The 14,048-nt window shown below is 44.4% G+C and overlaps 1 protein-coding gene across 1 annotated transcript; it reads left to right on the top strand.

Annotated features, from left to right (window-relative positions):
- The first annotated feature begins 8,330 nt into the window (after positions 1–8,330).
- Positions 8,331–9,338, top strand: LOC109779512 (probable glutathione S-transferase BZ2). The gene has a single exon (XM_020338132.2). It carries the CDS (start codon positions 8,362–8,364, stop codon positions 9,085–9,087), a length of 726 nt encoding a protein of 241 aa, XP_020193721.1. The 5' UTR covers positions 8,331–8,361; the 3' UTR covers positions 9,088–9,338.
- The last annotated feature ends 4,710 nt before the right edge of the window (positions 9,339–14,048 follow it).

The following is a 14,048-nucleotide window of genomic DNA, read 5'->3' on the forward strand; positions in this document are numbered from 1 at the left end:
GGAAGATTAGGGCTTGGCGGCGTCTCCATATCATAAAACGCGATGAATCCTTCTCTCTGATTTTTTTCTCCCCGAACGTGAATATATGGAGTTGGAGTTGAGGTCGGTGGAGTCCCAGGGGCCCCACGAGGTACGGGGCGCCCTGCACCCTCGTGGACAGGGTCTGGGCCCCCTGATGCTGATTCTTTTGCCAATATTTTTTATTAATTCCAAAACGTGTCTCCGTGGATTTTCAGGTCATTCCGAGAACTTTTATTTCTGCACAAAAATAACACCATGGCAGTTCTGCTGAAAACAGCGTCAGTCCGGGTTAGTTCCATTCAAATCATGCAAGTTAGAGCCCAAAACAAGGGCAAAAGTGTTTGGAAAAGTAGATACGTTGGAGACGTATCAACTCCCCCAAGCTTAAACCTTTGCTTGTCCTCAAGCAATTCAGTTGACAAACTGAAAGTGATAAAGAAAAACTTTTACAAACTCTGTTTGATCTTGTTGTTGCAAATATGTAAAGCCATCATTCAATTTTTCAGCAAAGATTATGAACTAACCATATTCATAATAACATTTAGGTCTCATGTTTACTCATATCAATGGCATAATCAACTAGCGAGCACTAATAATAAATCTCAGATGACAAGACTTTCTCAAAACAATCATAACATGATATAACAAGATGGTATCTCGCTAGCCCTTTCCAAGACCGCAAAACATAAATGCAGAGCACCCCTGAAGATCAAGGACTGAGTAGACACTATAATTCATGGTAAAAGAGATCCAGTCATACTCAATGTAAATTAATATCAATGCATGCGAATGACAGCGGTGCTCTCCAACTGGTGCTTTTTAATAAGAGGATGATGACTCAACATAAAAGTAAATAGATAGGCCCTTCGTAAAGGGAAGCAGGGATTTGCAGAGGTGCCAGAGCTCGAGTTTTGAAACAGAGATAAATAATATTTTGAGCAGCATACTTTCATTGTCAACATAACAGCCAAGAGATCTCGATATCTTCCATGCTACACACATTATAGGCGGTTCCCAAACAGAATGGTAAAGTTTATACTCCCTCACCACCAACAAACATCAATCCATGGCTTGTTTGAAACAACGGGTACCTCCAACTAACAACAATCCTGGGGAAGTTTTGTTTGCAATTATTCTGATTTGAGCATGGGACTGGGCATCCCGGTTACCGGCCATTTTCTCGTGAATGATGAGCGGAGTCCACTCATCGTGAGAATAACCCACCTAGCATGTAAGATATAGACAGCCCTAGTTGATACATGAGCTATTCGAGCATACAAAACAGAATTTTTATTTGAAGGTTTAGAGTTTGGCACATACAAATTTACTTGGAACGGCAGGTAAATACCGCATATAGGAAGGTATGGTGGACTCATATGGAATAACTTTGGGGTTTATGGAAGTGGATGCACAGGCAGTATTCCCGCTTAGTACAAGTGAAGGCTAGAAAGAGACTGGGAAGCGACCAACTAGAGAGCGACAACACTCATGAACATGCATTAAGATTAATAAACAATGAGTGCAAGCATGAGTAGGATATAAATCACCATGAACATAAATATCGTGGAGGCTATGTTGATTTTGTTTCAACTACATGCGTGAACATGTGCCAAGTCAAGCCACTCGAATCGTTCAAAGGAGGATACCACCCTATCATACCACATCACAACCATTTTAATAGCATGTTGGCACGCAAGGTAAACCATTATAAACTCCTAGCAAATTAAGCATGGCATGAGCAACTATGATCTCTAATTGTCATTGCAAACATGTTTCATTCATAATAGACTAAATCAGGAACGATGAACTAATCATATTTACAAAAACAAGATAGGTCGAGTTCATACCAGCTTCTCTCATCTCAATCAGTCCATCATGCATCATCATTATTGCCTTTCACTCGCACGACCGAACGGTGTGGATAATAATAATAGTGCACATGCATTGGACTAAGCTGGAATCTGCAAGCATTTAGTACAAGGGATAAGACAAGGTAATATGGGCTCTTGGTTAAATCAACAATAATGCATATGAGAGCCACTCAACATTTTCATCGTGGTCTTCTCCTCTCGACCCCCAAAGAAAAGAAAAGAAATAAAACTATTTACACGGGAAAGCTCCCAACAAGCAAAAGAAGAACGAGAAATCTTTTTGGGTTTTCTTTTAATTACTACTACTACAGGCACGGAAAGTAAACTAGCTAAAAGCTATAACTAATTTTTTGGTTTTTCTTAAGGGTTTTTCAAACACACAAGAAGAAGGCCTAGATCAGAAAATAAACTAGCATGGATAGTACAATGAAAAAGTATGAGCACCGACAACTGGCATGAGTGTGTGAACATGAATGTAATGTCGGTGAGAAATATGTACTCCCCTAAGCTTAGGCTTTTGGACTAAGTTGGTCTATGCCCACGGATCGAAGCTACTCTCTCCGGTGTACTGAGGAGGGTCCTCAGGGTGCCACTGGTTGGCGATCTCCTCCGGGTCCCACTGATAAACAGACTGTCGATAAGTGTCAAGTGGTGGCTCAGGCTCAGGCTCAGGCTCTGGGACTTGTGTCAGCCTCCAGTATGCATAAATGGCCTCCGGCAAGATGAGGTACGTGCCTGAAAGTATGTTAAACAAAGAGGGTGCAGGCAAGGTAATAATCTCACAGTGAGTTTTATCAAATATCAAATTATACTTAAGCATATTCTTCTTATTTTTAACAATAAAATCATGTGCTACCATACTCTTATAATCTAGAAAAACAGGGGCAGCAACTTTTCCTTTTTCTCATAATGCCTAAAAGGTATCTCAAAGTGTTCAGCAAGGCGTGAAGCAAAGATGCCTCCGAAGATGGGGCCCTTTGTACGGTTCAAACTTAATCGTTTAGCAACAATAGCGCCTAGGCTGAAAGTTGTATCACGAAACAAAGCATGGCGCAAAATGACAAGATCAGGAGCACTAAGATTTCCACTGTTCCCGCGACCAATTAAGCATCTACTAGCAAATATCGCAAAGTAACGTAGAACAGGAAAATGTACACTAGTAATTCTTGCGTCGGAAACTTTCCTCGTTTCCCCTACAGCAATTCTAGCGATAAATCCATCCACATCACTACGTGTGGTTCCTCGATGCTTCCCACAAAGGGTATCTTGCAGACCCGACAAAAATCATGGAGTGACATCTCCTTAACCTCATCATATAAGTGAAACTCCACTGAAGATGGTGATTTCTTAGCATGGAAATAAAAAAATTGCACGAAAATATTAGTGAGTAGGAGATACTGTTCGCGCTGGTCGTGGAGGAAGTCGGTGAGGCCTCCGCAGTGCGAGGAAGATTGTATTTGGGATTTTTGTTCTCCTCATTCTTCTTATCCTTCGATCTTCAGCTCGAAGAGCCTCTCAACAATCTCTTCAACATTTTCTCCCTCTGAAAAATTCTGAAATTTTTAGTGACTCAAAATAAAAGGGAACCAAACTCAACAAGATTGATAGCAACTACTCCCACAAGTGCCTAGAGGCTATATCATGCATTATAACTACTTTGGACCATATAAATTTGACATGCAAGGTCGAGAACAGAGTCACCTTACCAGCAAAAATTTGCAATAAATAAAGCACTAGAACAAAAACTAATTGGACCATTGGAGGAGTCACATACCGAAGAACAATCTCCCCAAACAGTTTTGTGAATGGAGCTTTGAGAAAAGAGATCGAAAATGGCAGCAAGATGAGCTAGAACACGGGTTTGAGCTATGGGAGGATTTTTCTGGAGTAAGACGAAGTGAGTGGGTGCTGGAATAAGTGGATGGGGTCCACATGGGGCCCACGAGGCAGGGGGCGCACCCTAGGGGGTGGGCACACCCTGTGCCCTCGTGACCAAATGGTGGGCCCCCTGGTGTGTTCTCAGTGCCAGTAATTCTTAAATATTGTACAAAAAATCATATTTCATTTTCAGGACGTTTGGAGAACTTTTATTTTTGGGGTACTTTTATTGCAAGGATAATTTAGAAAACAGACAGAAAACACTATTTTTGCTTTATTTAATCTAAATAACAGAAAGTAAAAAGAGGGTACAAAGGGTTGTGCTTTCTAACTTCATCCATCTCGTGCTCATCAAAAGGAATCCACTAACAAGGTTGATCAAGTCTTGTTAACAAACTCTTTCCGAATCGCATGAAACCGGAGGATTTTCGAATAACACTAGGTTACCTCAACGGGGATATGCATGTCCCCAACAATAAGAATATCATATTTCTTCTTGACAGTAGGAAGAATTCAAAACCTCCAATAGTAATCGTTGAAATTTTTCCAATAAAATTGATACTGTGGACTTGAGGTTGTTTCCTCGGAAAGGGTACCGTATGCTCATTACCATTAACATGAAAAGTGGCATTGCCTTTGTGGCAATCAATAACAGCCCCTGCAGTATTCAAAAAGGATCTACCAAGGATAATAGACATACTATCATCCTCGGGAATATCAAGAATTACAAAGTCCGTTAAAATAGTAATGTTTGCAACCACAACAGGCACATCCTCACAAATACCGACAAGTATAGCAGTTGATTTATCGGCCATTTGCAAAGATATTTCAGTAGGTGTCAACTTATTCAAATCAAGTCTACGATATAAAGAGAGAGGCATAACACTAACACCGGCTCCAAGATCACATAAAGCAGTTTTAACGTAGTTTCTTTTAATGGAGCATGGTATAGTTGGTACTCCTGGATCTCCTAGTTTCTTAGGCATTCCACCTTTAAAAGTATAATTGGCAAGCATGGTGGAGATTTCAGCTTCCGGTATCTTTCTTTTATTTGTAACAATATCTTTCATATACTTAGCATAAGGATTCATTTTAGGCATATCAGTCAAACGCATACGCAAAAAGATAGGTCTAATCATTTCAGCAAAGCGCTCAAAATCCTCATCATCCTTTTTCTTAGATGGTTTAGGAGGAAAAGGCATGGGTTTCTGAACCCATGGTTCTCTTTCTTTACCGTGCTTCTTAGCAACGAAGTCTCTCTTATCATAACGTTGATTCTTTGATTGTGGGTTATCAAGATCAACAACAGGTTCAATCTCTACATCATTGTTATTGCTAGGTTGAGAATGAATATGAGCATCATCATTAACATTATCACTAGGTTCATGTTCATTACCAGATTGTGTTTCAGCATCAGAAATAGAAATATCAATGGGATTCTCAGGTGTGTCAACAACAGGTTCACTAGAAGCATGCAAAGTCCTATCATTTTTCTTTTTCTTCTTCTTAGAAGGACTAGGTGTATCAACATTAGTTCTCTGAGAATCTTGCTCAACTCTCTTAGGGTGGCCCTCAGGATACAAAGGTTCCTGAGTCATTCTACCCCCTCTAGTCATAACTCTAACAGCATTATCATTTTTCCTATTATTTAATTCATTGAGCAAATCATCTTGTGCTTTAAGCACTTGTTCTACCTGAGTGGTAACCATAGAAGCATGTTTACTAATAAGTTTAAGGTCACCTTTAACTCTAGACATATAATCACTCAAGTGTTCAACCATATAAGCATTACGTTTCAATTGTCTACCAACATAAGCATTAAAATTTTCTTGTTTAACAATAAAATTGTCAAACTCATCCAAGCATTGGCTAGCAGACTTATTACGAGGAATATCACCTTCATCAAATCTATAGAGAGAATTTACCTTTACTACCTGTGTTGGGTTATTAAGACCATGTATTTCTTCAATAGGTGGTAAATTCTTAACATCTTCAGCTTTAATACCCTTTTCTTTCATAGATTTCTTTGCCTCTTGCATATCTTCAGGACTGAGAAATAGAATACCCCTTTTCTTCGGAGTTGGCTTAGGAGTTGGTTCAGGAAGTGTCCAATCATTATCCAGGGGGGCGCGCCCTGCACCCTCGTGTCATACAATGTTCCTCTGTTTGTGGTTGTTCTTCCATGTCTTGTTCCTCTATTTCTTCTTGCTCTTTTGGTTGTTCTGTAGGATCTTCACCAGTGAGCACATTGAGTGCAGGAGATAGTTTGCACTTGTGGCCATGAAACCATGTATCACCACACCTCCAACATTTACCCAGCTCTCTGGCTCTTTGGTTCACCACAACTGGTTTTGGGTCAGTTGTCTTTTCTGGCACAGGAGAGTATGCTTTTTGATAGTTAGTATAGCTTTTGCTGGTACTGGTATGAGGTTGATATGCTTTCTTCTCTGTTGTGCCTTTTTCCATGTCAACAGCTAACCAGTAAGCTTCAGTGAGAGAAGTAGGTCTGAGTGATCTAAGTTGGAACTTGATTTGTGAACAAAGCCCATTGACATAGCACCTGATGAACCACTGTTCATCCATGATTGGATTATCAGTTTGTATTTCTGCCATAAGTTCTTCAAATTGGTCAGTGTAGTCTGACACTGTTGAAGTGCCCTGTTTCATATTATTGAACTTCTCTGTCAGTTCATAAGAGCTTGCGGAGGAAAATCGGCGCATGATTTCCTCACTGAACTGTGTCCAAGTCAGTTGTTTCTTTAAAATACCTGAACGACGCAGCCAGACATCAGCCTTTCCCACAACGTACAGTTGTGCCAGGTTAACTTTGTACTCAGCAGGGGCACCAGCCATTTGGAAATACTTCTCACATTGGCGGATCCAGCCTGCAGGATTATTACCATCGAAACGAGGGAAATCCATGTGCGGACCCTTGGTGATACTTTTGAGGAATTGAGTGCGCATCTCTTGCTCATATTGTTTCTGAAAGTCATCCCAACTCTGACGAACACCCGATGGCTGAAAACTGTGGAAACCAGGAGTACGAGCAGTTTTATATGCTGTTGTTGGGGTCCCATTGCCTGAATGTACTTCCAAGGCTGTATTAGTCCCATATCCTAGAGGAACAGAGGGTCTTGGGACTTGGATAGGTGATAAGTGAGGAGGGATTTGCAAAGCGACGAGTCTCATTTTTTCTTCCTCAAGAGCCAGTCGTTTCCGCGATTCTTTTGTTAGGTGTCTGTCCCCTTCGACCACTGCCTATTTGCTCGCAGGTGGGTGAACTGGTGCTTGATCGGTAGAGGGTTGGCCTGGTGGAGCAGAAGTAGAGGCGTCGTTGGTGCTGAGTGATTTTAGCACATCGGCCATTGCTGCCAACCGTGAGTTTAAGGAAGATACTGCCTTCTGAACTCCACTCAGTACTGAAACCATGGTGCCCTGTTTGGTGTTGATGTTGTGCACATCTTTGCGGAGGTCATCTACTTCGCCCCTCAGTTCTGTTGTTTCTTCTCGATGCTGCAGAAATTCGCCCTTCATGGCGAGAAGTTCCGCCATCTCAGACTCGTCGAGACTGGCCTTCGAACGCCCCATCGTAGCTAAGTGGTTCAGAGGGGAATTTTATCTCCAGACTTGCTAGGAACCAGATCTAAGCACTTACCTCTGCCGCCGCCAACGAAGAACGCCCCCAGAACAGCACCACCCACCGCTCAACCTGGGATTTTACAGAGAGAGGAGGTGCTCAAACAACCAGTCTTGCTCTGCGAGTTGCCGACGAATTTTTCTACCGCCACTAGCGCCGCCCGGCTCCGCCCCCAACGCCTCCAATTCACCGCCGGCGCAGACGAAAATTAGGGAGGGAAGGGTGGGAAATCACTGTCGCAGCTCCAATTTATCACGCCTCCGAGGAAAACCTACGCTCATGATACCAATTGTCGCACCCGAGGGGTGGGTTTCGGGGAAGAACTCAATCTAGATCTCACGTACGGGAGAGATGAAAGTAGGAGCCCGCTAGGGTTTGTATTACTATAAGATATAAGTCTGTATAATGAAATTGTTCTCAGAATTGGCAATGCCATTACAAGACCGGGGCTGCTGGCTTTATAGCTCAGCTGGCACATGGGCGACGGCAACAGTGCCATGCATGAAACGCTACAGGAAATGGTAAAACGTTATAGAAGGACGGCGAGCTCAGCGAGCCGTTAGATCAATCGTCCGGTCTTCAATCTGGGCCACACGTTGACTGAAGGTAAGAGGTGCCTGATAACTGAAGATACGGGCCTGACACCCTGCGATTTTTTTCTGGACGATGGAGCAGCAAAAAATCCTCTCGTCGCCATCATCCGAAAAAACCGAAGGCTCGCTGTGCCGCATGTAGACGGTGGAGGCAACACAAGTGGAAGAGAGAGGGCCACCTACACACAAGCACGCGTACTCGTATTAGCTCGCACCAAACTCCAATTAGCTCGCACCAACTTGCGGCCTGGCCAAGCACGCCGCGTGACACCAAACAGTCAACGGGTCACTGACCCTCACGCCGCGGTCACCTTATATACCAGCGATCAGCCACGGCTCCGGAGACCACCATCCATCGACCATGACGGGAGGCGACAACAAGGCGGAGGCGGGGGTGCGCGTGCTGGGCGGGCGGATGAGCCCGTTCACAATGCGGGCGCGCATGGCGCTGGAGCTGCGCGGGGTCGCGTACGAGCTCCTGGAGGAGAGCTTCGAGCCCCGCAAGAGCGACCGCCTCCTCGCCGCCAACCCCGTCTACAAGAAGATTCCCGTCCTGCTCCTCCCCGACGGCCGCGCGGTCTGCGAGTCTGCCGTCATCGTGCAATACGCCGACGAGGCCTGGCCCGCCGCCGCCCGCGCCGCGCCCCTGCTGCCCGAGGACCCCTACCAGCGCGCGATGCACCGCTTCTGGACCGCATTCGTCGACGACAAGTTCTGGCCGGCGCTCGACGGCGCCTCCCTGGCGCCCACCCCGGAGGCCCGCGCCGAGGCAGCCGCCGAGGCCCGTGCCGCGCTGCGGCACCTCGAGGAGGCCTTCGCCGCGCTCAGCAACGGCGGAGCATTCTTCTCCGGCGCGGCGCCGGGGCTCCTCGATATCGCGCTCGGCTGCTTCCTGCCGGCGCTCAGGGCCTGCGAGCGCCTCAGCGGCGCCGTCCTGCTGGACGAGGCTGCCACGCCGCTCCTCAAGAAGTGGAGCGAGTGGTTCGCGGGCGTCCACGCAGTCAAGGCGCTCCTGCCCGAGACGGACGAGGTTGTCGGCTTCACAAGATTCCTTCAGGCTAAGTTCGGCGTCGCGGGCGCAAATTAAGAGTCGGCGCCGCCAAGTATCTCAGTGCATATGCATGTTTTTCTTAGAGGAAACATAGAACAAAAGCACACGCTGCATTAGAGGTGTGCATGTGTGTGCGTGTGCGTGCGTGCGTGTGCGTGTGTGTGTGTGTGCGCGCGCGCGCGTGTGTGCGTGTGCGTGTGCGTGTGCGTGTGTTGAGGGAGTGTGGATATGCATGTTGGTCATGTACCATGGTATTTTCTTGTGATAAAGATTTCCATTTTTGTTTATGTTGCTCTTTTTTCTTCCATTGGATCCAAAAAAATGGGCCTGGTTTCACTACAAAGAGATAATGAAACAAACAAACAAGAACATATTCATGTGCAACAACAAAACCAACACAAGGTGTGATTTACGTTGCGCATGTACCATTGACACTGCAGACTCTCGGCCATGCATGTAGTTTCTTCCAACTGGCACGATGTATGGATGCCCATTGTCCATTTGAGGCAACGGGGCGGCTGGCGTGATGGTGTATAGTGTCACCACGTTGCCAAAGATATATGAGAAAACATAACCTACCTAGAGCACCTGATGGTGTTTCGAAAAAAATAAGGCCACGTGATGGTGTTGCTGATTTATTTGGTGACTGGGCACCTGTGGCATTACCTTAACTGTTTGGAGCATCCAGCTGAATGAACCAGATCGAAGAAGACTTAGTGCTACCTGTTCGAGAATCAAGATGGTGTAGTGATTCGTGTTTGTCCACGGTGACGACATTTGCATAGTCGAGTTCAGTTTGTGTTTGTTCAGGAGGTTGCGACGTGCTTCTGATGTCCAATTCCATCTTCCCCTGATGAAGCTTAGCTTTTTTTTTAAAGAAAAGGCGCCGGCCGAGCTTGAGAAGAGTTCGGAACTAGCCTGACTTTGAATTAACAAAGCCATCAACCAGCCAGGATTACATGAGCACCACATTACAAAAGGGATGAATGAAAGCAAAGTGAAAAGAAGATACGAGGTGCTAGGCAGAACAACAGAATGGCAACAACCGAAGCCAAGCACACAACACCGTTGCCGGCGACCGGCACTACGTCTACGACAACTAGACAACTGAGAGCACGGGAGGAGGGCACGCCGTGCAAGCATTGAGCGTCGACTACATCCACGGCCAAACTTGGGCAACACTTGAGCTGTCTCCACCGTCGGGAAGGGCCACTACCCTTTCACCCAAGCTCGATGGGTGCTTCACCGGCAAACGGTAGAGTGGCTACCACACAGCCCAACTCAAGGTAACCGAGCTGACATAGGAGAAGCAGACAACACTAACCCACGAGCAACGGCAGCACAACCAGACGAGAAACCAAAGCCGACAGAGGCAGCACGAAGCACGGGACACGAGCTGTCGGACAAAGGCTCGCCACCATGAGGAAGACCGAAGAAGAGTCACAATGCATGGGCGAGCCCGAGCAGGATGAAGCAAGAAAACCAGGCTGTCATGCTTCGGAACCGAGACACCGACCGCTCCACCACCAAGAGTCAATCCCGACCGCCACCTTCAAGAAGGAGCACGCCACCAAGGTGTTGTCGACACCCGGACCAAGGGAGAACCAGCTTTCGCCGGATCTCAAGGAGTAGGCGGGAGGGGGAAGGTCCACCCCAAAGCCTCCAAGGAGGGGATTAGCACCAAAGACGTCAACTTGGGGGGGGGGGGGGGGCAGCCAAGGGTTTCCCCCGGAACCACACCCAAACGCCAGATCCGGCCATCCGGCACCACAAGACGACGGACGCCGCCACCAGGGACCAACGCCGGCATGGATCGGACTGCGAGGAGCCGCCGCTGCACCGTCAAAGCGACCTCCACGCTGCCCGCACAGCTGTGGGAGGCCACCAACCAGCACCCGCCGGCGCCACTCGCCGCGCGCCACCGACCGGAGCCGTCGCCCCGGGAGCCGCAACCCTCCATCCGAGTAGGAGGCGCCAGATCCCCGCCGCCACCTTCATCAGGGCCGCACGCCAGCACCGAGCGCCTCTCTGGTAGCGGCGGAGAGGAGGAAGAGGGAGGGGAAAACGCGGTGGCGGTGCTAGGGTTGCCCCCGAGTCGCCTCAAGGAGGCACACGGGGAAGGGGGTGCAAGGAGGGCGGTTTTACATGATGAAGCTTACCTAGATATTACTTTGTTGGAGAACTTGTGAGATTTGTGTCCCCCTCCTCCCTCTATCTAGAGTTGGTATTATTGTCTGGCTCACCTCGATGCTATCTTTTCGGTCTATGTCGACGACTTCAGGGTGACAGATGCCTAGAGTCGGCAATGAGCTTTGTTCATGGCACGTCGTAGGTGGATGTAGAAAGATGACAAAATTGATTTCTTTGAGGACTTGTTTGTAGGTTCTCATTCCTGTACATAAGTTCTTGTAAGGGCTGATTTTATTTTATTTAATATACGGTACACCGTTGTAGCGAAACCGACTGAATCGGATAAATGCATGAAAACAAGAACGCCCTCTGCAAAGATTACACACGCGGCAGTTATTTCTCGCGCGTAGGACTGGGCGTTCGGTTTATATGATTAATACGGTTCGGTTTGTTCGGTTTTTAATCATTTCGGTTTTGAAGAAATGGAAACCGAAACAATCTCACAAAATTAATAAACCGAACCATATTAACCATAATATATCGGTTTGGTTTCTTCGGTTAACCGAAAACCAAAAATACATGCACTTGTCAGTGTAAGTGTAATGATTCATGAGCGCTGATTTGCATTGTATAGAGTGCATAAAATAGTCACAAGAGCTAGCAACTTTAACATCAGGCAATACTTTATCGGTCAAGAAAACTAGTGAACATAATTAAGCGGAAAAATCACATGGAACGTGTCATGTATTATATACGGAAGAATACGTGTGATGCCTCTAAACTGAGCAGCTCATGCACTAAATGGTACACTAGTACTCCCTCCGTCCCCGCCTAATTTACCTTTTGGATATACCTCCGCATGATGGAGTGAACATGGTATTACATAGGGCATCCTACATTTCGGTTTGTTCGGTCTATTCGGTTTCTGGGCACTGGAAACCGAACAAAAACCAAACACCGAACAACCTTAGAATTCTCCACCGAACCAAAAACCAAACCACCGAATTAACCAACATATCGGTTTATACGGTTAGGTTCGGTTTGGTTTTTCGGTCTAATCGTGCCCACCCCTACTCGCGCGTACTCAGAGATATCGATAGCCTCTCCTCTGGGCGCTCGGTTGTGGCTTGCCTTAGTGAGCCGGCCCAGTAGACTAGTATCAGGAAGCTTCTATGAGCTGTTCACATCGGTTTTACAATCTTCCGTGTGTTTTTCTCCTTTTTCTTTTAGTTTTTGTCGCTTTTTCTCCTATTTTTATTTTATTTTATTTTTTCCTTGTTTTTTCTTTTTTCAATACACGCTGTGTATTCTTATTGCATGTCAGAAATATTGTTTTGATACACATTGGAAATTTTCCAAATACATGATTGAATTTTTTTCCAATACATCTTTTGAACATTTCTTAATATGTGTTAAATATTTTTCGAATACACCAAGAAACATTTTTGTTTAACTATGAGAAACTTTTTCTACAATATATAAAATTATTTTAAATGTCATGAAACTATTTTTAAAATTCTTGAACATTTTTTATAAATGTAACATACATTTTTTAATGTACGAAACATTTTTTTAAATACACGAGCATTTCATTGTATAAATGTTTTTTAAATGCCATGAGCATATATTTTTTTTAATAAGTGAACATTGTTTTTTAAATGGCATGCACATTTTTTGAATGGTTTGAGACATTTTGTAATTATATGGATATGTTTTACATTGTATGAATATTTTTAGAAAATCTCACGTGCATTTTTTTAAACAGGCAAACATTTTCTAATTGTCACATTTTTTAATCTATCACTAGTTTTTAAAATGCACTAACAAAAGTTTTATGCTGCGTTAGCATTTTTTTAAAATTCATGGTTTTTAAATGTTTTGAAGTAAATTGAGCTTTGGAATAAATGTATTTAGAAATATTTTTAAAAAGGAAAAACACATGCACGTTGTACCGTTCATACTGGTATGTTGTAGTAAAACATGGGCCTGGACCATTTGAGACTCATTGTAGGCGAGCGTCCCATGCACCTTGCAGCTCCCCCTCCCTCCCAACAAAATTGCCATTCGATCTGGGAGTAACCGCCCAACAAATTGTTCCATCTAGGAGGTCTGATCGACCGAATATTCACGTTTGCTAGGGCAACCCCCCATCACGAAGTATCAGATGCTTTGACGGGCTTCCTCCCAGAAATCCATTGCTTGAGCAAAAAAGAACAGTCCAAAACCAAATACAGTTAAAAATGAAACAAAAAAAACAAAGAAACCCATTGGAAACAAAAAAAATGTACATGAAAATTAACAAAATTGACATTTATGAGAAACTAAATCTGTCATACCTAAGAAACAAAACTAAAGAAAAACTAAACATTTATGTTTGAACCTAAGTTGCCATTGTTTCATAACTTGACGGGCAAAAAATGGAAAATAGAAAAATTATGAAATAGTCTTATGAAAACATATTTTGCCCATGGTATGTTCAAGAAATAATTTGCCATGGTGTACTAAATGAATTCATCTGCTCAACAAAAAATGTGTACCAAAAATGAATTTACCATGGTATGTAAAACAAAATTTACCATGTTCCAAAAATTGTTGACCATGGTATAACAGGTAAAAAAACATGGTACAAAAATTAAAGTTTCCATTGTCCAAATATAAAGTTGTGATGGTCCAGATATGTAACTGCCATGGTCCAAATATAAAATTCCATGGTAAAATAAATAAATTTTCCATGGTCCGAAAGAAAAGAAATTCGCCATGATCCAAATATATAATTGCCATGGTCCAAACATAAATTTTTCCATCGTTTGAAAGAAAATAAATTTGGCATGATTCAAATATAAAATTAACCATGGTAAAATAAATAA

The sequence above is a fragment of the Aegilops tauschii genome, chromosome 7 (assembly GCF_002575655.3).
Source record: "Aegilops tauschii subsp. strangulata cultivar AL8/78 chromosome 7, Aet v6.0, whole genome shotgun sequence".
NCBI classification, from domain to species: domain Eukaryota; kingdom Viridiplantae; phylum Streptophyta; class Magnoliopsida; order Poales; family Poaceae; genus Aegilops; species Aegilops tauschii.